Below are 27,260 nucleotides of genomic sequence, written 5' to 3'. Positions count from 1 at the left end.
GCTGTCATACATATTTCGTATTTTCATGTAGGTCATTATAAATTTCAAAATTGAGAAAAGACATTGATGTGATCATGAGACAGTTAACCTATTGACCAAAACAGGTGCAATGAAACACTTCTCAGATCAATGTGCTAGATTCTATGATGCTTATGTTTTGCGATAAATTATACTGCTTTCTCCTTCTCTCACTGTACATCTCTAATGGTTAACTGAGGTGGGAAGGTTCTTATTAAATCTCTGAGGTTATCTTTAGCTCCGATCAAAATGAATAAATTTTTTCCTTGCTCCAGGTTTATACTGAGGGCCAACTCCCATTGAGGTCTTGCAGGTCACACTAAATTAAATGATCTGTGTGACATTCACACTGGCTTAATTTACAATTTAAATCCATATTCCCCCTGGTCACAACCTGAAACAATATCCATGAGGGAACCAAAAACAGAATTTTGTTGAGAAACCTCAGCAGGTCAGGTAGCTTCAATGAGGAGGAACATGGAGTTAATGCTTCCAGTTGACTGCCTTTTGTCAGAGATTGGAGATGACACAGACAAAACAGCTGTTAAGGAGGACCAGAGGCCAGAGAAAAAGGCCATGGAGGAAAAAAAAGGTCTGTAATTTGATGTAGAGCAGGAGTTGATTAAATCATAAAAATCTCTACAGTGCAGTAGGAGGCCATTTGGCCGATTGAGCCTGCACTGACAACAATCCCACCTTTAGGCCCTACCCCTGCAACCCTATGTATTGACCCTAAGAATCTTCCTTGCACGAAGGTACAATTTAGCATGGCCAATGAACCTAACCCACACATCTTTGAAATGTGAGAGCAAACTGGAGCACCAAAAAGAAACCCACACTGATATGGGGAGAATGTGCAAACTCCACACGGACAACCACCAGAGACCGAAATTGAAGCCAGGTCCCTGGTGGAGTGAGGCAGCAGTGCTAACCACTGTGCCACGTGCCGCCCTCAGTCAATCATTAGAAATGTACAGTGGGAGAGGAGGGAAGCAATAGAGTTTTATCACGAAATATAGGCATCATAAATCCAGCATATTGATCTGGGAGGTGATTCACTGCATCTGATCAATAGGTTAACTGTCTCATGATCACACCAATGTCTTGTCTCCATTTTGAAATTTATAATGACCTACATGAAAATACAAAATATATATGACAGCAGGCTGACATAAGAATGGTGGCACGGTGGCACAATGACGCCCTTAGACAGAGAGGAAAATGGTGTGGTAACAAAGATGAAAATCAAATAAATGATGAAAATAAAATCTGTGTCAGAGAACCACAAGATGTGCAAATGGCTCCAGAAGATTGAGAAGAGAGGGAGGGAAGAATGGAAAATTTAGAAACATTGGAAAAAGCTCCTATAGGTTTGGGTACATTTGGAAGCGGAAAATAATTGGCTGGTGCTGGGAACACTGTGTTGCCTGGAGTTACATGGCCAATGAGGTGATCTGCACTTCTGGCATCATCGACCTTTTGTTTCCATAAACTCCTGGGTTGCTGGAGCCTTTTCTGCTTCAAAGCATCTGCAGTATTTTCCTCAGATATAAGCAAAATACTACAGATGCTGGAATCTGAAGCAAAAACAGAAAATGCTGGAAAATCTCAGCAGGTCTGACAGCATCTGAGCGGAGAGAGTTGAGCCAATACCTTGAGTCTGGAAGACTCTTTGTCAGAGCTGACAAAGGGTCTCTGGGTCTGATGAAGGGTAATCCAGATGTGAAACATTGGCTCTGTTCTCTCTCCACAGAATCTGCCTGACCTGCTGAGACTTTCCAGCACTTCCTGTTTTTGTTGCAATATTGTCCTTTTTGCTTTCAGCTTACTAATGTCATAGAATCTGGCAGTGCAGAAGGAGGCCATTCAGCCCATTGAAACTGCACTGACCACCCAAGCCCTATCCCCATAATCCATGCATTTACTCTAGCTCGTCCCCCTGGCAGTTTAGCGCGACAAATTCACCTGACTCACACATCTTTGGACCGCAGGAGGAAACTGGAGCACACGGAGGAAACCCACGCAGACATGAGGAGAATGTGCAACTCCACACGGACAGTGACCCAAGCTGGGAATCAAACCCGGGCCCCTGGCACTGAGAGTGCTATCGTAGTTATGACGTGGAGATGCCAACATTGGACTGGGGTAAACACAGTAAGAAGTCTCACAACACCAGGTTAAAGTCCAACCAAAAGGAAAGCTTGTGAGTTTACTGTCAAATAAATTGGTTGGACTTTAACCTGGTGTTGTGAGACTTCTTACTGAGAGTGCTAACCAGGTGTAACTCGGCCAATATCCTCAGCTGCTGTGTCGCCATCCCAACTGATATAAATTTGCAGTGCACTAAGAAGTGAGGCACCAGTGTGAAACACGTTCAAATGTGCCACAAAAGTTGGACCTTGGTTGAATAAAAATTCATACCATATAGTAATAAAGTCATTGCCGGTTTCAGTTTGCAGCAGTGTTAAGTTGACGTGAATCCCGTAGCCGACAGGCACTGTCACTAGCCATGTACAATCCTGAGAGTTCGGATATTCATTTGGATAGCCAGGAGAGTAGATTGTGCCATTGTAAGTTGTGATATTGCCTCCACAGGGAACTGAAAACAGAAGGGAAAAAAAAACTCTCTTTAGGGCAACAAATGAGTGTCAAACCGGTTGGCAAAAATAACTTGTTATAATTATTCTAAAAAGCAAACTATATACGTTTTGTGCGCATATCTGATAGCCAGCTAGGAGAGTTTTTTATATAAGATAAATGCAAATGCTACTGTCAGCTTATCACTGTGATTAAAAAGGCAACACCAGAAACAATTAACTAATTACTATGTGGCAGACACTTTGATTTTTGGCTATGAGTAGCTTAGAATTAGTGTTGCACAGATATCAAGTTGACATCAGTATTATCACTTAACAATTAAAGCCTGGACTACCTTCAGGTATCACAAATGAAAGTTGAATCCGTATTCCATATTCAGGTTTTAGTAGCATTAGAAAATACTGATCAGACAAAATTATTTTAGAATAATTCTGGTCTCTAAACTACAGGTAATAATAGATAAGATAGGAAGACAATGCAGATATTCTAATAAAATAGCTGAATTTCTACTATTCCTATTTCATTCAACCATTCCATTATTTGTAAAATATATATGCAACAAGCAATACATATTCAAGCATTAAAACTCTATTTTGAAAAGTGTCTTGAATGTAGATTTTGTGGTGCTAAGTACCTACAATTACACATTGAATAGTCTGATTTAGTACCAAGAGAAAGAGACAGGTTGAAGCTATTCACTTTGTGCTCATCAGGGTACTCTGCATATGAGAGGAAAATGTTGATTGGCTGGCAAGGCAACACTGGTTGACAGAGACAGTTGAAAACTGCACCAGACTGACAAAAAACTGCCAAGCATTGTATGAGATTTAAATAAGGTGGATTGGTCAAGGCATTACACTGAGGAATTCTTCAGCAAATGGCTGTCATTTATTTTGTATGGCAGAAACAGATGCAATGTGCATACCTGTTCTTTCTGTCCGCATAAAGCTGCATATGTAGATATATAGAGCTATATATGTAGTTTTTAGTAGGGGCAAATGCGCCACACTTTGAGCCCAAATGACAACCTTAATTTCAATGCCAATGTGATATTAGGGACGTAGGCCATACATCCCAAAGACTGGAAGATCATATCAAACAGCATGTTGCAGCTACTGTGCATAATGGGCAAGATACAGACCGTACCCAACCAGCCCATGCTTACAAAACTCAAAACACAGTGTCCAACATCAGGTGTGATTCTGAAATTTGCAAAATAACGTTCAGTGTATTAAAAGTTATGCTGACAACCAGTCCAAGATTAGCAGCATGGCACATTTGTGTGCATTGGAAGTTACATAGATTAATACATAGACAGAAAGAACACATGCACACATTGCGTTTACTTCAGCAAAACAAAATAAATGATAGCCATTCATTGATTAATTCCCCAGGGCAATGCCCTAACCAAATAGGGTCAAGCAGCCAGGTTTGAATTTCAAACGATGCTTGGCAATTAAGTGTCAGTCACCATCAACTGGTGCATTCTCCATAGCAATGTCTCTTTTAATCAGCATTCTCTTCTCATGCAATATAAATTGTTATTTTCCCCTTATACAGGTATTCTTGTGAAGTCCTGATCAGTGCAAGGTGAAAAGCTTTGACATGTCTTTTTTTTCAGCAATATTCAACTTCTGTACGACCAAGGGACTAATCGCATATAGTGCACATTTTTTAAAATGAAATACATTGCATTTACTATTCGATCAAAATTAAAGTTATCAATTACCAAAACTCCTGGTATGAACACAGAACATGTCAGCTGATGCTTCCCCCCGTCACAATGAGCTTTACTGTTCAAATGTTTGAAGCATTTTATAAATGGTCACTGATCACAATAAAAGAGATAAGACAAACCTTCACATCTTGGTATAGGGTGATCCCAGTTTCTGTCAACTCCATGCTGACAGATTAGAACAGGGTGGCCAATAAGCTGATAACCTGGCAAGCACTCAAAGGAAATTGATTGCCCGACATTGTAACCAGATTCCGTGACGATGCCATTGGCAAACGGTAGGGGATCCGGACATTCATGCAACTCGTATGCTGAAAGAAAGGTAGTGAACTTCAACTGTGCATTTCTGTTAAGTTTCTATTATTCAGAGATATTTTGCATATTGTCTAACAGTTGAGTATTATGGAGCAAAGTTGCTGAAATTCGTTAAGAGCAAATAAATAGGCTTGATCAATCTTCAAAAGTACATAGAAGCATTCATTTTCATATAAAAATACTATTTCCAAACCACAAACCAATTACTAAATTACTAGTAATGAAAGGAAGCACGTGAATAACTGTTTTTGAATTACGTTGGGGAGGTGATGGCTAAGCGGTATTATCGCTAGATTATTAACCCAGAAACTCAGCTAATGTTCTGGGGACCCAGATTCGAATCCCGCCATGGCAGATGATGGAATTTGAATTCAATAAAAAAAAACTGGAGTTCAGAATCTACTGATGACCATGAAACCATTGTCGATTGTTCGAAAAACCCACCGGGTTCACTGAAGTCCTTTAGGGAAGAAAATCTGTTGTCTTTACCTGGTCTGGCCCACATGTGACTCCAGAGCCACAGCAACGTGGTTGACTCTGAACAAGGGCAACTAGGGATGATCAATAAATGCTGGCCAGCCAGTGATGTCCATGTCTCATGAAGGAATGAAAAAAACTTAACCTGCATAGTTCACAGCATAACATTGTGGGTAGATTCTTGTTCTCTTCACCATGGTGGATTTAGTGCTGGGGAACATATGATCGGGCAGGAGAACGGCACATGGGGACTTTGCCATGTCATTGGTTGAATTTTCCCATCCCACCCACCATGGGAATCATAAGGGGTAAGACCTGGACAATGCAAAGGTCTGTTAACCTCTGGCAGGATTTTACAGTTTCGGGGCAAACAAGGCTGTACAATCCTGCCCATAGAGTCATACAGCACAGAAATAGGCTCTTTGGCCCACCATGTCTATGCCAACCATCAAATACCAATCTATACTAATCCCCCCATGTATCAGCACTTGGTGATTTATGTGCTCATCTAGGTGCTTATTAAATGTTGTCCAAATACCAGCCTCTACCACCCTCTCAAGCAGTGCATTCCATATTTCCTTCACCCTCTGGATGAGAAAAATGTTTCCTCAAATCCCCTCTAAACCAATAAGTCCTCACTCTAAACCTATGCTCTCTGGTCACAAACATGCCTTCCATGGGAAAAAGATTCTTATGATCTATCCTATCTCTGCCTCTCATAATTTTGTATACCTTTATCTGATCTCCCTCAGCCTCCTTTATTCCAAACCCAACCAATCCAGTCTCTCCTTATAGCTGAAAATTTCCATCCCAGGCAGCATCCTGGCGAATTTCCTCTGCACTTTCTCCAGTGTAATCACATCCTTCCAAGAGTGTAGCAACCAGAACTGCACACAATACTCCGTTTGTGGCTCAATCAATGTTTTGTAAAGTTGTACAAAGACCTCCTCGCTCCTGTATTCTGCGCCCTGGCTAATAATAGCAAGCATTCCGTATTCCTTCTGCACCACACTACCCACCCGTCCTGCCACTTTCAGGGATCTGTGAACTTGTGCACCAAGGTCCCTTTGTTCCTCAATACCCACCAAGGACGGGGGTAAATCTTAATCTTATTCATTGTGTGTATCCTGCTCTTATTAGACCTTCCAAAACGCATGACCTCACCATTATCAGGATTAAATTCCATCTGCCATGGCTCTACCCAACTTATCAGCTGATCAATATCAGACTGGAGCCTAGGCCTATCCTCCTCACTACCAGTAACACCACCGATTTTTGTGTGATCAGCAAACTTACTAATTATATTTTCTATATTCACATCCAAGTCGTTAATGTAAATAACAAATGGCAAGAGTTCTAGCACCGATCCCTGTGGTACACCGCTGATCACAGGCTGCTAATCACAAAAGCAGCCCTACACCAGCACCCTTCACCTCCTATTAACAAGCCAATTTTGGATCCAATTTTCCTTAGATCCCGTAAGCTCTAAGGTTTTGGACCAGCTCTCCATGTGGGGCTTTGTCAAAGGCCTTACTGAAGTCCATATAAACCATATCAACCGCACTACCCTCATCAATATATTTAATTACCTTTTCAAAGAATTGAATTACATTAGTTAGACAGGGTCTCCCACCAACAAATCCACACTATCATTGATCAATCCCTGCCTTTCTAAGTGTTGATTAATTCTGTTCCTCAGAACTTTTCCCAATGATTTCCATACTGCTGACATTAGAATAATTGATCTGTGATTAGCTGGCTCCCTGCTCCTCTTCTTGAATAAAGGTATGACATTAGCTACCCTCCAGTTACCTGGCACTTCAACTGTGGCCAGCGAATACTTAAATATGCCCATCAGGACTCCTGCAATCTCTTCTCACACCTTCCATTGCATAGATCTCATCAAGCCTGGGGATTTATGCACCTGCATGCCCATTAAAACATCTAATACCTGCTCTTTATTAAACTTAATGTACTCTCGAACTTTATCATCCCAAATGAAATCTCTAGCGATAATGTCTTTCTCCTTTATGAATACAGATGAGAAATGTTCTCACCCACATGCACAGATTACTCCTATGGTCTCTAATGGGCTTCATTCTTTTCCTGATCACCCTCTTGTTCTTAATTCCCTTATAAAATGCCTTGGGGCTTTCCTTACTTTTATCTGCCAATGGTATTTCATGGCTGCCTTGGTCCTCCTAATATCTATTTTAGATGCTTTGCTACACTCTCGATAATCCTGAAGGCCCTCCTCTGTTTTTAATGTTCTACATCCACCATATGCTTCCTTTTTTGCTTTATCAAATCCTCAATATCCTTTGAGATCCAGAGTTCCCTGAGCTTGCCATCCTTCAGTCTTCGAGGAACACGTTAGCTCTGAAGTCCCACTTTCTATTTTCCTGCAAGTAGTTGTTCCCAGTCCAGATATGCCAGATTCTGTCTAATGAAATAGAAATCGGCCTTCCTCAAATTCAGACAGTTGATGACTGGAATATCCTTATCCCTTGCCATAATGACTCTGAATCTGAGAGAGTTATGATCATTATCTCAAAAATGCTCATCCACTGACACTAGCCCCAGTTGTCCGGCTTCATTCCCGAGGATGACGTCTAACATTGCCCCATCTTGAGGAGGAATATCTACGTACCGGCACAAAAAGTGCGCTTTAAAATTTTCACCCCAGTCTAATCCCGTCACACTGAGGTGATTCCAATTAATACTGACAAAGCTGAAATCTCCGAGTTCTACAACCCTATTCCGCTCGTGCCTCTCTGTGATTAGCCTATATATCTGTTCCATTATCTTCCCTGAATGTTGGGAGATCTGTAATGTAATTCCAGCAAAGTGATCACCCCTTTTTTATTTCTAAGGCTCCACCATTTTGGTCACATTTGAAGAGCCTTTTAAGACATGCTCCCTCATTTCTGCAGTGATGGTCTATTTTATCAAGAATGCAATGTCCCCTCTTCTCTTACATCTCCCTATTATGCCTGAAACTTCCATACCCTGAAATGTTGAGTTGTTAGTCCTGCCCTTCTTTTAATCAGGTCTCAATAATGGCAACAATATCAAATTTCCACATGCTGATTAACGTTCTAAGTTCATCTGTCTTACCAGTCTCCTAGCATTAAAGTAGATGCAAGTTATAGCCTTCCAATCCTCCCTTATGATGCCCATGTCTTCTCTGCTTGATGGACTGACCTAGTTTTCCTTCTATGTCTGACTGCATGTTGCTCCTAACTATACGTCTATTGTGGGTCCCATTTCCCTGCCAAATTAGTTTAAAACCTCCCCAACAGCACAAACAAACCTCCCAGCAATGAACTGGGCCCATTCCAGTTCAGGTGCAACCCATCAAGCTTGTATGGGTCCCACCTCTCCAAAAAACTGCCCCAGTGATCCAAAAATCTAAAGCCATTGACGTGTGTCTCTAATTTCCTGATATATCGGCTGGCATAATGAGCTTACCTAGTGACATGGTTATTGCAAAGTCAGTTGACATTGAAGAACAGAAATGTGGCATCCTTTAGTTAATATGTATTGATGCATTTTGGGAAAGTGTATAAACAGAGGCAATTTTCCTCATGCGTGCTCAGATAAGCAAGTGACTGAAGTGGAGAGGGCGGAATCTTGTGGAGGCATCAGAGGTCTTAGCTGCCAGCTGAAGAGCCAGCAAGAGCCACCTGCTGTTTCATTTGAGAAGGCCGGTTACATCTTGTAATTCTGGGGCACCTGGCAGGCCAGCGGCAGGCCTTTCCCTTGGACCAGGGTTCGATTCCCACCTTGGGTCAGTGCCTTTATGGAGACTGCACATCCTCCCCATGTCTGCATGGTTTTCTTCCAGGTCTCCAGTTTCCTCTCACAGTCCGAAAGATGTGCTGGTTAGGTGCATTGGTCATGCTAAATTCTCCCTCAGTGTACCCGAACAGGTGCCAGAGTGTGATGACTGGGGGATTTTCACAGTAACTTCATTGCAGCGTTAATGTAAACCTATTTGCGGCACTAATGAATAATTTTTCTTTTAAAAACTGAAATTGAGAGCCACTTAAGAGGGGCTGGGGAGTCAGATGCTGTCTGCTTTATTGAACAGTAATGTCACTGGCAAGGGCGTGACATGGCCAAGAATCATTGCTGGATCACTGGTCGAAGTCAGCAATGCTGGAAGGTGTATCATGGGGAGAGGCATTGGGAGGGGAGTTGGCAGCCAGAGCAGGGGGTTGCCTTGCAGTGAATCCAATGCCTTGCAGTGTTCTTCTTGCCGGGTCTCTCGATCAGGCTCTGCGGCTATATGTACGTTTGAATAAAGGACCCATTATAAAGGAGAGCTGACAGGTATTTCTGTGGCCCCAATCGAGGCTCTTGAATGGTATGTTGCCTCCCTGGTGCCAGGGTCAAAGATGTCTGAGAGTTGCTGCAGGACATTCTGAAGGGGGAGGGGGACAGCCAGTGGTTAAAGTATACATTGGTACAAACAACACGGGTGGAAAAATGGATGTGGTCCTGCAACAGGAGCTTAGCGAATGAGGCAGTAGATCAAAGAGCAGAATTTCGAAGGTTATCATTTCAGGATTACTTCCGGTGTCATGTGCTACTGAGTATAGAAATAGAGCAATAGGCCAGATAAGTGTGTAGCTAAAGGGATTAACATTGCAATGAAGTTACTGTGAAAATCCTCTTGTCGCCACACTCTGGCACTTGCTCAGGTTCACTGGGGGAGAATTTAGCGTGGCCAATGAGCTTAACCAGCGCATTTTTCACACTGTGGGAGGAAGCTGGAGAACGTGAAGGAAACCCACATGGGGAGAATGTGCAAACTCCACACAAACAGTGACCCAAGCTGGGAATTGAACCAGAGTCCTGGCACTGTGAGGCAGCAGTGTTCACCACTGTGCAACCATGCCATTCCAAGGAGAAGGCTTGCCGTTGGTCTGTCAGGTGCCCAAGCAGTACAAGATGTAACAGGTCTTCTCAAAAGAGGCAACATGTGGCTCTTGCTGGCAGCTGAGACCTCAACAAGATTCGGCCTCTCTATTTTCAGTCACTTGTTTATCTCAGCATGCATAAGGAAAATTCTACTATTCACACATTTACCCAAAATCATAAAAATCATAGAAACCCTACAGTACAGAAAGAGCTCATTCAGCCCATCGAATCTGTACCAACCACAAACCCCACCCACGCCCTACTCCCATATCCCTACATATATTTTACCCACTTATCCATCTAACCTATACATCTCAGGACACTAAGGAGCAATTTTAGTATGGCCAATCAACCTAACCCACACATCTTTAGACTGTAGGAGGAAACTGGAGTACCCAGAGGTAACCCGTGCAGACACGAGGAGAATGTGCAAACTCCACACAAACAGTGACCCAAGCCGGGAATCAAACCCAGGTCCCTGGAGCTGTGAAGCAGCAGTGCTAACTTCTGTGCTACCGTGCCACCCCAAAACGCATCAACATATATTAACAGAAGGATGCTGTATTTCTGCTCTTCAATGTAAACTGACTTTGCAATAAACAAATCAATAGGTAAGCCCATTAACTCAGTCGACAATCAGGAAATTAGAGACATGTTGAAGGCTAACACATTCATCATGGGTTCTCTAATCTTCTTATACTGGGGAAATCAAGTTTACAATAATAGTGTGGAGGACAGGTTACTGGAGTGAATTCAAGGTAGTTTTTATTTATATCAGTATGCCAAAGACCCAACTAGGAAACAGATTATTTTAGATCTGGTATTGTACAACAATACAGGACTAATTACTAAAGCTTAAAGATTATTTATTGTTGTCACAAGTAAGTTTATATTAACATGACAATTAAGTTACTGTGAAAATCCTCAAGCCGCCACACTCCAGCACCTGTTCCGGTACACTAAGGGAGAATTTAGCATGAACAATGCACCTAATTAATACATTTAAGCTTATGAATTAATTTTAATTTTATTTATTTGTGTCACAAGGAGGCTTACACTGACATTGCATAAAGGAAAAGCGATCAAAGGATGAATCATGTTCTACTGGAACAAAAGCAAAATACTTTACGTTACATTGAAAAAGGTAGAAGAGTCTGGTGAAAACCCTCCTCATCATGTTTGTTACTTAGAATTAAATGAACGTACAACTCTGACTGAAAAAAAGCATCCCCTGCTTTTGAAAGGTCAAAAAAGAAATCCAAGCACCTGCTCCCCTCTATTGATTGATGGGCAAGCTTTGAAATGCAGAATACACCATCTGCTCTTTCAATTCCAGCCTCTGGAGTTGGAAAGCTAATGTTTTGATATTCGTGGCCCTTATGAATGCTTGGCTGAGTTCCAGAAGCTCAGGATTTTGAAACAACTATTCAGAGGAATGAATGACACTTTTACAAAGTTGTCACAATGTACTCTGTATTTGATGTGGTTTCAGAGCCCATGGCTGTTTATTTACATAGCTAATGGCTGCTTAAAGAGTTAACTATTTTCAATGTAGAAGTTCTGTTCTGCAGAGTCAACTGTGTGTTTGAATCAGAGTTTTATTAAACATGCACTGACTTTGTTACAACTGAATGGCACGATGGCACAGTTGTTAGCACTATTGCCTCATGGTGCCAGGGCCCCTGGGTTCGATTCCCAGCTTGGCTCTGTGTGGAGTCAGCATGTTCTCTTCTATCTGTGCAGGTTTCCTCCAGGTGCTCTGGTTTCCTCCCGCAGTCCAAATGACATGCTGATAAGGTACATTGGCCATGCCAAATTCTCCCTCAGTGTACCCGAACAGGTGCCAGAATGTGGTGACTAAGGGAGTTTCACACTAACTTCATTGCAGTGTTAATGCAAGCCTATTTGAGACACTAATAAATGAATTTTAAACTGAATTTAAAAAAAAACTTATTGCTTTGCATGACTGCTGAGGATTGTACGTTGTGGATATCAAGTGAGCAGCTATGGTGGATTTATTGGGGTCATGGAAGGGGTAGATGGGAATCTGAGGGGGCAAAGAGTTGACATAACAGATCTGAGGGACATGGAGTGATACAGGAATGGACGTGAGGTTGAGCGGAGACGTTAATCGATTTGTGAGCTGGGCTGATGTCCCCAAAAAAACAGATAAGGTCTTCCAATCAGCCTGTTTCTCCACCCACATCTTCCACATTCCACCTTGGCTTGCAGAATGCATCAGGAACCTTGGCTGAAAGGGCAGACGTCCAGAGCAAATTTGTAACTGGGTTGGGTGGGCATTTCAAAAGGCTGATATGTGACCAGGCCTCATGAGTCCAACCTGAAATCCAGGTCACTGTCTCAGAATAAATGGTCAACTATTTAGGACTGAGAACAGGAAAATCAAAGGGTTATGAATCCATGGAATTGTGAATGGAGTCAGAGTTGTGGGTGCTTAGTCATTGAGAACATTGAAGAAAAAGAGCAACAGGTTTTTATGAAAAAGGGCATTATGGAACATGGAAATAGCATGGGAAAGTGCAGTACAAGGAGAGCATCTTAATAAACAGTGAAACAGACATAAAAGGACCATGTAGCCCATATTTATCAGGATGCTGCCTGGTTTGGAGGATAGGTGTTATGAGGAAAGGTAGAGGGAGCTGGGGCTTTTCACTTCAGAGTGGAGGAGGATGAGGGGCGTCTTAATAGAGGTTTATAAGATGATGAGAGGGATAGAGTGGACATGCAGAGACTATTTCCTCAGGTGGATGTAGCTATTACTAGGGGGCATAACTATAAGGTTCATGGTGGGAGATATAGGAGGGATGACCGAGGTAGATTCTTCAGTCAGAGAGTGGTTGGGGTGTGGAATAGACTGCCTACTGTGATAGTGAAGTCGGACACTTTAGGAAGTTTCAAACGGTTATTGGATGGGCACATGGAGCACACCAGAATGATAGAGAGTGGGACAGCTTGATCTTGGGATTGGACGTAGCTCGGCACAACACTGAGGGCCGAAGGGCCTGTACTGTGCTGTACTGTTCTATGTTCTAAGAGCAGTCCTGTGGGTAAATGGTGCAAGTATGGGTACTATTCATCCACTATGGGTTGTCCAATTTACCACAGTATGCACACTAAAAAAATTGCAAAAATGATGCCTGACTCAGACAGCTCTTATGAAGCTTGTTCTGAAAGATCATACATATTTGTATAAATATATATACATCAGAACCCACTCCTACCAGGAAAGATTCTTTAATGAGAGAAAAAAAATACTCAAACTAGCTCATCAAAAGGGCACAGGGATTGTCTATCTCTTCCCCCAAGGGTCACTGCCGTGTTCTCCCCTGTATATCTCAAGGGTGAGAGGCGAGGTGGTGGGGTGAGCTTTTCACCTCAAAAGTTAATTTACTCTTCTAATTTTCCCTTCTGCAGGTCTGTGGGAAATAACTGATGATTGATGTTACGCAAAGATAGAAACAAGGGAACATAGCCAGAGGCATTCAGGGAGACCATCTGAATTCAAGAACATGTAATCGCCTTCAACAGCTTCACTGCCTTGCAGCATATATTAAGCACGGTTTTGCTTTCAGTATCACGGTTAGCATTGCACTAAGTGTGCCACCATCCAACATTAACACCAGCTGCATCTGCAGCTTTGCATGGCAGCACACAAAGATGGAAACAACATAAAATTATCTGATGCTGGGAGAGAAGTAAAATTCTTCACTAGCTTATCATGGTTCTTTGGTGGCACAGTGGTTAGCATCTGCTGCCTCACAATGCCAGGGACCTGGGTTCGATTCCAGCCTCGGGCCACGATGTGGAGTTTGCACATTCTCCCTGTGTCTGCGTGGGTTTCTTCTGGGTGCTCTGGTTTCCTCCCACACTCCAAAGATGTGTGGGGTGACGTGGATTGGCCATGTTAAATTGCCCCTTAATATCAGGGGGACAAGCCAGGATGAATGCATGGGGTTATGGGGATAGCACCCGGGTGGGATTGTGGTCGGTGCTGACTCGATGGGCTGAATGGCCTCCTTCTGTACTGTAGGGATTCTACAATTCCATGATTCCAATTGAACTACGGGAAAAAGAAAGCTTTTTCTAATGAGCCCAGATTGCAGCATCTTATTCTGTATTTCTCTTTTCTCTTTTAACTATCTCTCACACAGACAGGAAGATAAGAGAGAGAAAAAAAACTCACCCACTCCTTGCATCTCTTTCTACCTTCAGTGTGCATCAAAGATAACTTTTCATCATTTTTTGGTCCCCCCCTCCCCCTGATTCTTATTCTGGTATCTTTAGCATTAGAGTGAACTATTCCCTTTATTTACACTAAGGTTAAAAGGTTAAAGTTTAAATTTATTTTATTTGTGTCACAGATCGGCTTATATAGACACTTCAATTAAGTTATTGTGAAAATCCCTTAGTTGACACCTGCTTAAAGTTATATTGGGGAGTTATTCAAACAATAACTTCTGCTTTCTCTCATTACTGCTCTGTTGCTGAAGCCATTGACTCAAGTTGGGAATCATATAATTATTGAATCATAGAATCCCTGCAGTAGAGAAGAAGGCCATTCTGCCCATTGATTCTGCGCCGACTACGCCCAGGCTCTAACCCCATAACCTCCCATATTTACATATGCTTATCCCCTTGACATTAAGGGGCAATTTCACACAGGTAGTCCACCTAACTCCCTCTTTGGGTTGTGGGCGGATACCGGACCACCTGAGGAGGAGGGGGGGGGGGACCCATGCAGACATGGGGAGAACGTGCAAACTCCACACAGTCACCCGAGGCCGGAATTGAACGTGGGTCCCTGACACTGTGAGGCTGCAGTGCTAACCACTGTGTCACTGTGCCACCCCATAGCCCCATGAGCCCTAGTGGACCTTAAACATTTTGCCAAGTATTTCTTCAAGACCACAGGATGAATGTTGGTAAATTTCCACACTGTGGATAGTTCCAGAACACAGCCCAATCCCATCCTTAACCGATATCTCACAGCGGGTACTCCGTTTTCTTGGCCAGATTTTAGCTGAATGGCTCAACATTGTACCCTGATCATTTCAGCATTCAATTACCTGGTATGTTAACATTGTAATCCTGTTGCAATGAAGTCTATGCTGTAGTTGAAAGTGAGGGAGCTATTAATAAATGGGAAGGGTTAGGGCATTATTCTTAAGTATGTACGAGAACCGGTTTCCATTTGTGTCGGGAAGAAAAAAAACTGTGCCTATGGTCACTGGATTTTTTGAGTGAACCAATGTTAAGGAAAGACTGGTTCCAGAATCCTCCAACGCTCAGTGAACAAGCAATGAATTGCAACCTCGTGAGCCTGCTGACAAGCTTTATTTTTTAAAGACCGTTCCTTTTCATTTTGAAACACAGAAGTCGAGTTGTAATTTAAAGAACAACTTATGAGACTCAAAGTGCACACAAAACTAAATTCCTTCTCTCAAATTTTAAAGTGAAAGTTTTTTTAAAGTTTTTTTTAGTGTCACAGTGGGTTTATATTAACACTGCAATGGAGTTACTGAGAAAATCCCCGAGTCGCCACACTTTGGCGCCTGTTCGGTTACACTGAGGGAAAGTTTAACATGGCCAATGCACCTAACTAGCACACCTTTCAGACTGCGGGAGGAAATGGGAGCACGAGAGGAAACCTACATGGATACGGGGAAAATGTGCAGACTCTGCACAGACAATGATGCAAGCTGGGAATCAAACCCGGGTCTCTGGTGCTGTGAGGCAGCCGTGCTAACCACATTGCCATTTGCCACTAGCTTATTTTTCCTGCCCTTATTTTTCCCTCATATCACCAGAATGTTGGCAGGTTATGTTGTATACAGAAGGTGACAAGCTCCTTAAGCCTTTTGTCAAGGAAAACTTCAGCCCTACCTGCCCTTTTTTTTCAGGGGTAACAAAATCTGATGGTGGACTTGCTGGTTCAGGACTTTTTTTTGACAAAACTGTATAAATACATTTCTAACATTATAAGATTGCCAGTTAATCTATTTCTCCTTTGAAAAAGTCCTTTGTCATCAATGAATGCAGAATCCAGGCAGCCACCAGGCATGGGAAGGGTTAAGATTTGTTGCTATTTTAGGTCAATCCGCTGATATTTTAACTGATATAGAAACAGTCCCTGTGAGGTTTAAGCTTGTACTGTAGTTTATTATCTAACAATAAAAACAATCCAAACGCACATATATACTTTCCCCAGACTCCCTGTCTAGTGAAGTTCATAAATCAGTCAGCAGTGCCTCTCGTACATTAGAATTCAGCTCACAAGCAAAACAAAATTGTGTTTGAAAACGTGTGTGTGACAGTCAATATGACAGCTATTCCCCACTCACACTGTGCACTGGCTATCCTATTTGCGCCCACCAAGACTGACTATGAAGGTTACATTATGAAGTCCCTGGCTCAGTTGAATTAACTGACGTTAATGAGATATCTTGCTTCCTATCACCTCAATATGTTACCACCGCTCCCCTCCTGATGACTGCAGATATCCTCTGTACTTATTGAAAAATTGAGATCTCATTTGCAGTGGGCCTGAAGAATGAGAAACGTTTTCGAGTGAGTGTTATAAAATAGACAGTGGATGAAGGATTACCCAGTAACCAAGTACAAGCGAGCTCCCAATAAAACTGCTGTAATCATACCACAATCATTACTGCCCCTCCAGCAGGAATGTCATTAATTGCCAGATGCAGAACTTAGCAGGAAATATTGGCATTTAAAATAGATGTGGAATTCAAGTAGTAAGGTGCGCATAAACTGACATACCAGTTTAATCAAATTGAAACAGCAAATATAAATGGGTCTCATATAAGAACATAAGAAATAAGAGCAGGAGTAGGCCATCTAGCCCCTCGAGCCTGCCCCGACATTCAATAAGATCATGGCTGATCTGTCGTGGCTCAGTTCCACATTCCTGCCCCCTCCCCATAACCCTTAATCCCCTTGCCTATCAAAAACCTATCAACCCGCGTCTTAAAAATATTGAGCGAGGCAGCCTCCACCACTTCAACGGGCAGAGAATTCCAGAGATTCACCACCCTTTGAGTGAAGAAGTTCCTCCTCAACTCCGTTCTAAACCGCCCCCCCTTTATCCTGAGGCTGTGCCCTCTAGTCCTACTGTCCTTTCTGAGCGGGAAGAGCCTCTCCACCTCTATCCTATCCATCCCATTCAACATCTTATACGTCTCAATGAGATCTCCCCTCATTCTTCTAAACTCTAACGAGTACACGCCTAGTTTATTCAGCCTCTCCTCATAGCTCAACCCCCTCAACTCCGGAATCAGCCTAGTAAACCTCCTCTGCACTCCCTCCAAGGCCAAAATATCCTTGCGTAAGTGCGGCGACCAAAACTGCACACAGTACTCCAGCTGCGGCCTCACCAGTGCCCTATACAGCTGCAGCAAGACCTCCCTACTTTTATATTCAATCCCCCTCGCTATGAAGGCCAGCATCCCATTCGCCTTCCTGACCACCTGCTGCACCTGCAAGCTGGGTTTTTGCGACTCATGCACAAGGACCCCGAGGTCCCTCTGCACCGTTGCCTGCTGCAGTTTTTCGCCACGTATTTTATAGCATTACAAACACATTGACTGGATTACAATTGTTAGTTATCAAACACTTACTTTCCATTTTGAGGTCCAATGACAACAAAATGAAAAGATAAAGATGAAAGTGGTAAAAAAGAATAGGCCACAACTCAGGCTGATAAGACATGAGATGACAACAGATACCCCACATGCCACAAAGTCTGCACATCCCGAATCAGCCTCTTCACACTCACGGAGGACATCTGTCATTAAGCAGTGGGATTTTTTTCCGACTAGCTGTTAAAAACTGGTGACTTTAAAAATCAATAAAGGGCAGGATATCCCCACCCGTCCCCCAACAGCTGCCCAGGGTGTGTTTGGTGATGGCAGAGGAGGCTCGCCATTGGCCAGCCATGGGATATTCTGGTCCCACCATCGTCAACAGTGTTTCGCATTGTTTGCACCCCCCAATCACTGTGTCGGGATTTCGCCTTCAGTATGACTGGAAAATCCTGCTGGAAGATTCTGGCCAAAATCTTATTCTCTGCATTTTTCATGTAGTTGCAGCCACTTTTCTGACCAAATGCTAGTCTCACGGTACCGAGTGGGGCATGGGGTGGCTGGGTGTGAGGTGGGGAGGTGATTCTTACTAAAGTTTCTCCAAGTGGCAGACTCTGACAGATTATAACTATAAAATCCCTACGGTGAAACCCAACCAGACCCTCCCTACCCCCATAACCCCATGCATTCACCATGTTTAATCCACCTAACCTACAAATCTTTGGACACTAAGGAGCAATTTAGCATGGCTAATCATAGTATCCCTACAATACATAAGGAGGTCATTCAACCCATCAAGTCTGCACCACCCACAATTCCACCCAGACCCAATTCCCATATCCCTGCACATTTAACCTGCTAATCCCCTGAGACATGGCCAATCCACCTAACCTCCACATCTTTGGACTGTGGGAGGAAAATGGTGCACCTGGAAGAAACCCACGCAGACATGGGGAGAGGCCATGCAAACTCCACACAGACAGTCACCCAAGGCCATAATCGAAACCAGAACCCTAGAGTAGTGAGGCAGCACAGAGAGTACTCCAATTTCCAGCACAGAGCTAGCAAGATGAACTCCATTGGGATCAATGTGCCATTTTTATAAGGTGTCCTGATCAAAACAAATCTCCTCCCCTGCCATGGAGGTATTGGAGGTTCTCCCCCTACCCACTGTGCCAAAAATCATTGCTGGTATCCTGAACCCCCCTCCCCATTGCCACAATCATTGGTTAGGAATTAAAAAGTACATCTAATCAAACTCAGGTCTCGTATTCTCAGATGTGACACTCAACTATTTCAACAGTGTACTCACCTAACATTTTCCTCCGACTGCTTACCTTGGTATGTAAGTCTGAAGCCTGGCTTGTTTTCTGAGTGATCACTGTGAAAGTATATGGTTGTCTCATGAGAGGTTGACATCAGAGGAGGTGGAAGTTCCGCCCCACTGAACCTGCCAATCACCGAACTGGTGTCATGTGGCCCGTTCCGAATTTCAATGAAATCGTGGTTAGGTTCAGTGGAAAAGTTCAGAAACTCAATGTAAGCACCTAAAAATAACACAGAATAAAAACTGTCAGTTTCTGCCACAGCTTCATAAGGTCCTATTAGAACTATTCTAATGCCCTCCCTGCAAACAAAGGTACATTACGTTTGACATATTTTTGATGATAATTGTATTCATTAAGTGAGAAAGGCTAAGGAGTGAACATTTTCTACTTTCCTGCACCCAAGCAGCAAGTTTAAGTTAAATTTATTTAATAGTGTCACAAGTGAGCTTACATTAACACTGCAATGAAGTTACTGTGAAAATCCCCTAGTTGCCACACTCTGGTGCCTGTTTGGGTACACTGAAGGAAAATTTAGCACAGCCAATGCACCTAACCAGCATGTCTTTTGGACTGTGGGAGGAGATTGGAGCAACCAGAGGAAACTCACGCAGACATGGGGAGAACATGCAAGCTCCGCACAGACAGTGACCCAAGCCGGGAGTCAAAACTGGGTCCCTGGCACTGTGAGGCAGCAATGCAAGACACTGTGCTGTCATGTCACCCTTAATCAATAATTTCAAGATCATGTAAAACACAGGGACCCCCAATAAGCAGTTTCAACTGCACCCTCAGGACAGCAACATTTTGATCCCCCCACATCAGCTGTTCAAAGGGTATCTCAGAGGATGATTCCTCTGATGCCTTAAGGGCTCATTCTCCAACTTCACATTCTCAGGATCCTGGCTGACATACCAGGAAGCTGTCGGCACCCACTAATTTTGAAGAATCAAACAACAGCATGAAATGAAAACAGAAAGTGCTGGAAATATGCTACAGGTCTGGCAGGACCTGTGGGGAGAAAACCAGAGTCCAAGGGGCTGGATTTTATGGGGCATTGTGGTCCCCACCCCTCTGGTTAAGATGTCAGGGGAGAGCCCAGCCACAATCCTGATGGCTTCCTCATAGCAATTTACCACTGAGAGCAGCTTTAAGGAGAAACTTCCACTCCTAACTTGGCACAGGAGGTCCTGTCTTAGAGAGGTCATGGTCAACTGGATGGCTGTCAACCTTGTAGTCTTAGTGTTGTTAGCTAAGAAAAACGGCAATGGCAGTTCCAACACACTGAGGAAGTACGAAAGTACAGGACTGGGGACCTCAGTGAGATGGGGGCGGGGAGTGAGGGGCCGGTTCAAAAGGCCAGGGGGAAGTTGACAATGGGGTGGGGTCAGCTAAGCTGCTGGGCTTCCCACATGATGTGGGTTTGCCCCCACTATGGGTAAAATATAAGCAAGATGAGTAGGATGAATGGTCATTAATTGGCCTCTTAGGAGCCTTATTAGGCCCAAGGACATTGAACCACCCAACAACTCTCCCCACTCCTGTAAAGTTTCAGAGAGGCTGGGGCAGGCATGTGTGGGGGCGGGGGAGTCAGAATAAAACCCACCTGAATATTTCAGGTTGATGAACTTCCTTCAGATATTCCTTTTGTTTTTAGTTCAGAGTTCCAACACCTTTGCCCTTGTCTCATGGATAAAATGCCAGGCTTTTGCAGAGGACAAGGCTGTGGGAGGGCCAGGCTCCCTGCCTATAGAACAAACTTGGATAATGACTCCCTTCTGAAGTATGGTCTACTCAGAACATGGTGGACAGGGCCCCGAATGGATTTCCCTGAAGATATTTACAGGTTTTGCAAAGAGTTTGGACTAAAAGTAAACTGGATTATAGAGATGGAAAGAGAAAACTTCATCTGCTCTTCACGTGAAGAGGAATCTGACATGAAATTCACGGAAATGGTTCATTATTCTGCAAACAGAACTCAAATCTACCAGTAGATTTCTGCACTCTCAACACTTCACTCAAACACCTCTTCCTGAAATGAATGAAAGATAGATCTCAGTCTATCTCTTAGCTGGGAACAATGGATCCTTGAAGTTTATAAATTTATTTATTAGTGTCACAAATGGGCTTGCAATAACGCTGCAATGAAGTTACTGTGCAAATCCCTAGTTGCCACAGGCCGGCGCCTGTTTGGGTACACTGAGAGAGAATTTAGCAAGGCCAATTCACCTAACCAGCACATCCTTTGGACAGTGGGAGGAAACCAGGAAACCTGAAGGAAACCCAAACAGACACAGGGAGAATGTGCAACCTCCACACAGTGACCCAAGCCAGGATTCAAACCCAGGTCCGTGGCACTGTGAGGCAGCAGTGCTAACCACTGTGCCACCATGAAGTGATCTAAAGAAAGGAAATTCATATTACTCAATATATGAAGCACATAATATAAACAGAGTATGGAACATCGCAGTGATCTCTTACAGATTATTTCTTGATGAACGTGCAATGGCTAGTTCGTAGCTTTATTTTGGTCAGCTGATTCACCAAGTGCACATTGACCTTAGAGGCCATTTCTACCAGGACAGTAAGTGAACATATCAAAAGATAAGAAAGCGTGCAAATGAAATTCTACTTTACCTGATAACCTGTCAAGGTATGATATTAAAATGCTGCTTGTAAAACAATTTGGCTTTGCGATCCTGATTCTCCTGATTTGATTGAGGGATCGGAAGGAAAATGAAGCTGGGGTCCCAATAAGATTAGTCATGAACTCATTAAAAGGCAGAACAGGCTCGAAGGACTGAATGGCTTACGCCGCTCCTAATTTGAATGTTTGTAACCTTGTAATTATTCCCTTCATTTGCGGCTTAGTCGAACCTCGTGACGTTCTTTTAAATGGGATTTTCTCAACAGAGCAAATAATAATTAAAACTACAACTACAATTGGTCCCTCCAATTGAAATATTCATCTCAGGGGCCGACTGTGTAATTATTAGGTTAAAAAAAGTTATATATTTTAGTGGTTGCATGATTGCTTTAAGAGGTGGTCACATGATTTCATGGTGTTGTCACTGGGGTGTTTCACATGCTCCTGTTTTACTTTCATTTTCTATCCTGTACAGATCATTCAATAAACCTGTTGTTACTTTGAATTTACGCGTGCAAACCCTTTCTTCTTCTTTTGAACCCATAACCCCTAAAATAGTTAGGGCATTGCAAAATGGCACTCTGTAGTAGAATAAAGCGTGAAGAGTTCTAACGTACATGTATCAATAATAATCATAAAGGTGTTGGTTCAGTTGGAACTATACCCAGAAAAAGCACAAGGGAGAAAGCTAGAAGGATTTATCTTAAAGATAATTTTTAACATACCGCCTCTGAGGAGGGCTGATGATGTTTCATTCTGTTGAACCAGATCAATAACTAGGACACAGCAGGGGGGACATTTGAACAAATAGAACGTTTTAAACGTGGCTTTGTAGAAAGATAATTCTTGACACCACTCAGCGCGCCTTTGAGAATTAGTGTCAAATCAGAAGAAGAATCGCTGCCAAGGACCTCCCTTGGATGAAAATTAGGTGTCTTACTGCAGGCTGAAGAGGCATCCATCTCTGTGAAAGGCTGTTTAGTAAACCTTCCCTCATTGTTCACAAACACAGGACTGAATACCATAAATTATATCAAAACACATTGCCTGTGAAGTTGCAATGAACACAATGTGTGGCACTATTCCTTTTCTCGACAAAAGAAGCTTTGTCAAATACGCTTCCCTAAAGGCTGTTTAATGCTTCATTGTTGCTGCTAAAAACATCTTGCTTCTCTTTACCAGCTGCCCCTACGCCAGCTCCTGCAATTGTCATTAGAGAGTCGATACATGACATTTGAATTTTTTATGTTTGAATACATTTTCTTTTACCCTGTAAAATATCAAATGATACATTGTTATAGACAAGAGAGGAAAAAGCAGGTTTCGCTACAAAGTGCAGGCGAGAAATAGAAGCCAGAGGTCACCGTAGCCCGAGAGCAATTCTAGATCTTTGTCTGGACATCAGTTGAATAGAGAGAAGGTGGGGATCAGCATTGTGTTCCAGGCAGGGTAAGGAACAGAAGTTGGCCATTCGGCCCCTCGGGCATGCTCCATCTTTCATTTAGATCAAGGCTGGTATACACCTCAACACCGCTCCTGCCTTTGCTCTTTAATCCTTGAGCCTGACCAAAATCTACCTATTTCCTTTTGAGTCTTTCGGCACAGTGGTTAGCACTGCTGTCTGACAGCTCCAGCAACTTGGGTTCAATTCTCGGCTTGGGTCATTGTGTGGCGTTTGTGCGGTCTCCCTGTGTTTGCGTGGGTTTCCTCCGCGTGCTCTGGTTTTCTCTCTCAGTCCAAAGGTATGCAGGATAAGTGCATTGGCCATGCTAAATTGCCACTTAGATGCATAGCTCAGAGGGATTAGCAGGGTAAATATATGGGGTTACGGGGTTAGGGCCAAGGTGGGAATGGTATTGGTGCAGACTCAATGGGCTGAATGGTCTCCTTCTGCACTGTAGGGTTTCTATGCAATGAATGTATTAAATGCTGGAGCATCAAGATTTTATTTTTGTGGGGCAGCAAGGGAGTTCCAAATTTGTCATTCACACTGTGTGGAAAGATTTGCAATCAAAACTTTCTTGGAGAGACACCACTTGTGTCTACGAATCATCCATCCCTGAGACATCGTCTCAAGGGTGGAGATTCACCTATCACTGTGCGATGGACCACTGTTACTTTCTGCCAAGACAGCATATCTCAGCTACATCATGGGAGGAGACCTGATGGCTGTAACTCTTCTCTCTGTTGGATGCTTCGGAGTTGAAGGGTGATGGTGCTGGGACAGTCAGGGCAGGAGACTGCCTTTAGGGACTCTTCTTTGCTTCTGAACAGCAGTGCAACATGAGCGCAAGGTGGACCTGTTGTACATTCAGCGCTGTGAGTTTGATGCAAGTTCAGAATTATGGAGCTGGTGTGACTGCGAGTGGGTTGCATTGGCCGCTTACCTCCTGGAGGGATATGGGAGAGGAACATCTCTGCTAGGTGAATCAGGAACTTCAGCACTGAGTGATGTGAAACTGCTGTACCTTCAAAATGGGGTTTGCTGGATGTTAAATGCAGTGAATCTAATGCATGTCTAATGGTGTGGAGCTGGTGTATATTTGACAGTATGGACCTGACCCATTTTTAAAATGTGGATCTGTTCTATGCTTAAAATATTGAGCTGCTGTATGTTTGAAATGCTGACCTGCTGTAAGTTTAACACTGTGATTGAGATGGCAGGGATGTGATGGTCTCATGGTATTATCACTGGGCTATTAATCCAGAAACTCAGCTCATGTTCTGTGCACCTGGGTTCTAATCCTGTCATTGTAGATGGTGGAAGTAAGGATCTACTGATGACCATGAAACCATTGTCGATAATCAGAAAAACCTGTCTGGTTCACTAATATCCTTTAGGGAAGGAAATCTGCCGTCCTTACCTGGTCTGGCCTACATGTGTGACTCCAGAGCCTCTGCAATGTGGTTGACTTTCAACTGCCCTCTCAAATGGCTTAGCAACTCAGTCAGTTCAAGGGCAGGTAGGGATGGGTAACAAATGCTGGTGAGCCAGCAACGCCCATGTGCCACAAATTTAAAAAAGGCTATCATTTTGATTTACTTTCTTCAAATTTTTCACCATTTATTCCTCTGTGAGATATCACTGTCTTCGTGAAGTTGATTGTGAAATGTGCGACTGCTTTCGCTACTCTGGCAACTATGTAGTTTTTCTTTTTCGTTGTTAATTATTCATTTACGTGTGATTTTTAATGAGTAAGCAATGTACCCCCCAAAGCATTTCTGAATGGACAATAAAAATTTGAATTGGGTTGAATAGAATTCAAGGATGGGTATTTTGTCTTAGCCTATACCCTTCTCAAACCCAGAGTTCTCCACTTCCATCAAATGTGGCAACAAAAAGATTAAATTTCATGGGAAACTAATTTTCAAATTTTTGATTTGAAAAATCTGATTTTTTTTTCAAAATTGACATGTACACAATTTTACTACCCCCACCCTGGTTCATTAAATTCACTGAAGAGAAGTCAGGCAGAATTTCAAATAGGGCAAGATTTTAGTTACAAAAGTGGCTGCCTCCCAATCCTACTCAACTGCAAGTGCTAAGTACCTGAATATTACAATCGATACCTCAGATACCATTGATTCCAGAACACTGGAGGCAAATGAATGCTTTCGCCCTGCAATTCACTTTGCTGCACTCTCATCTGACCATTTGCTGGTGTGCTGTCATGGAAATCTTAAAGCCTTAGTGCTCTTACTTTTGTTTTCATGTTCAGTGTCACACAGCTTCAACAGTCATTCTTTCTTCCGGGGAAGGAATTATAACCTCAACATTGCTCTGTATCCGAATTTTAATTAAAATGAGAATCTGTTGTCAAAACCAGCTGGAATCAGGACAAGAAGCTCTGCAGCCAAATCAATAACTTCAACAAGGAAACTAAATTTTGCAATAGCTTACTATTACTGTTTATTATAAAACAATTTAAGCCCATTATTTATCACCGCCCAGCTGTTGTTCTATTCACTTGTCAGTGTTTAAGTTTTAAAGTTTATTTTGTTGGTGTCAAAAACAGACTTGCATTATCACTGCAATGAAGTTACTGTGAAAATCCCCCTAGTCGCCACACTCCAGCGCCTGTTCGGGTACACTGAGCGAGAATTTAGCATGGCCAATGTACTTAACCAGCACACTTTTCAAACAGTTGGAGGAAACCAGAGTACCCAGAGGAAACCCATGCAGACATGGGGGGAACATGCAGACTCCGCACAGACAGTGATCCAAGCCAAGAATCAAACCTGGATCCTTGGTTCTATGAGGCAGCAGTGCTAACCACTGAGCCACCAATGTCAAGTGTTAAACAGCTGAATCTGATGAGCGGAGAATTAAAATGCTGTTTATCTGATCAGATAAGGAAGCACTGCATTTGGATCAATAAGAACTTTGGATAACTGATTGGCTATCAAAAAATAAGGAATATAAATACTGTGGGTATAACAGCACGCCAGATGCTCAGAATTCTGCAGCCAGTAATTCACCTCCTGATATCCCAAAGCCTGTCCAGTACCTACAAGGCACATTCAGGAATGTGATGGCATACACTCCCCTTGTCTGGGTGAGTGCAGCTCTAACAGCACTCAAGAAGCTTGACACTATCTGGGACAAAGCAGCCTGCTTAATTGGCATCCTATCCACAAATGTTCACCCCCTGCACCACTGATGCATAGTGGCAGTAGGATGCATTATCTACAAGCTGCACTGCAGGAACTCACCAAGACCCCATCTTTCAAACCAAAATCTCCAGCATCTAGAAGAACATGGGCAGCAGACACATGAGAAAACAATCACCTGCAAGTTTCCCTCCAAGTCATTCCCCATCCTGACTTGGAAATATCTCGCCATTTCACTGTTGTCACTGGATCAGAATATTGGAACTCTTTTTCTCGCAGCACTGTGGGTGTAACCTATGCCACATGGACTGCAGCAGTTCAAGAGGCAGCTCACCACCACCTTTGCAAGGGCAATTAGGGACTGGCAATGAATGCCAGCCTAGCCAGCAATGCCAACATCCCATGAACAAATTTTAAAAAATGATGTACCACTTAGACTATATAACAGTTTATCCTTACAAGCACTGAACATACAAGGGAGTTCAAGTGGTTCTGCAGCCAAGTCAATCCGGACAGACAGCCCATCTGCAGACTAGAAAATATCTGGGATGGAAACGTTAGCTCGTTTTATCATAGGTAAAATTGTCCATCTATCCAGGTGAAAAATTCCCACCAATCTCATAAATCTGAATTTGCCATAAGATTCAATTACCTGAATGAATGGGCTTTTAAATTGAAGATAGGAGCAGGAGGAGCCATTTGGCCCTTTCAGCCTGCTCTGCCAATCATTATGATCATGGCTGATCTTCCAACTCAATTGCTTCATCCTGCTTTCCTCCCATAACCTTTGATCCCGTTCACTCCTGATCAAACTCTTCTGTTAATAGACATTCCACAAATCAGAGTGCACTTACATTTGTCTAAGAGAAGACATCCTATTCTCTGGAGGAACTAAGGAGATTCAATTCCATCAATTATGTCTTAAATGGATTCATTGTTGTTCTGTAGGTGAATGCAATAGTCACCATGAACTGTAACATTCCACCAAT

General features: G+C 43.0%; 1 protein-coding gene across 1 annotated transcript in view; it reads right to left on the bottom strand.

The window, feature by feature from the left end:
* csmd2 (CUB and Sushi multiple domains 2) overlaps positions 1–27,260 on the bottom strand; it is a 1,720,603-nt gene that overhangs the window by 158,918 nt on the left and 1,534,425 nt on the right. Inside the window, exons 41-43 of the mRNA XM_080211135.1 lie at positions 19,026–19,235; positions 4,474–4,662; positions 2,440–2,617 (exon numbers count right to left, since the gene is read on the bottom strand). Of these exons, the coding sequence (XP_080067261.1) occupies positions 2,440–2,617; positions 4,474–4,662; positions 19,026–19,235 (577 nt within the window). The remainder of the gene's footprint in view (positions 1–2,439; positions 2,618–4,473; positions 4,663–19,025; positions 19,236–27,260) is intronic.

This window comes from Carcharhinus amblyrhynchos, chromosome 24, assembly GCF_965287045.1.
Source record: "Carcharhinus amblyrhynchos chromosome 24, sCarAmb.v2.hapA, whole genome shotgun sequence".
NCBI lineage: Eukaryota > Metazoa > Chordata > Chondrichthyes > Carcharhiniformes > Carcharhinidae > Carcharhinus > Carcharhinus amblyrhynchos.
The sequence above is the reverse complement of the archived record's forward strand: the minus strand, read 5'-3'. Positions and strand labels throughout refer to the sequence as shown.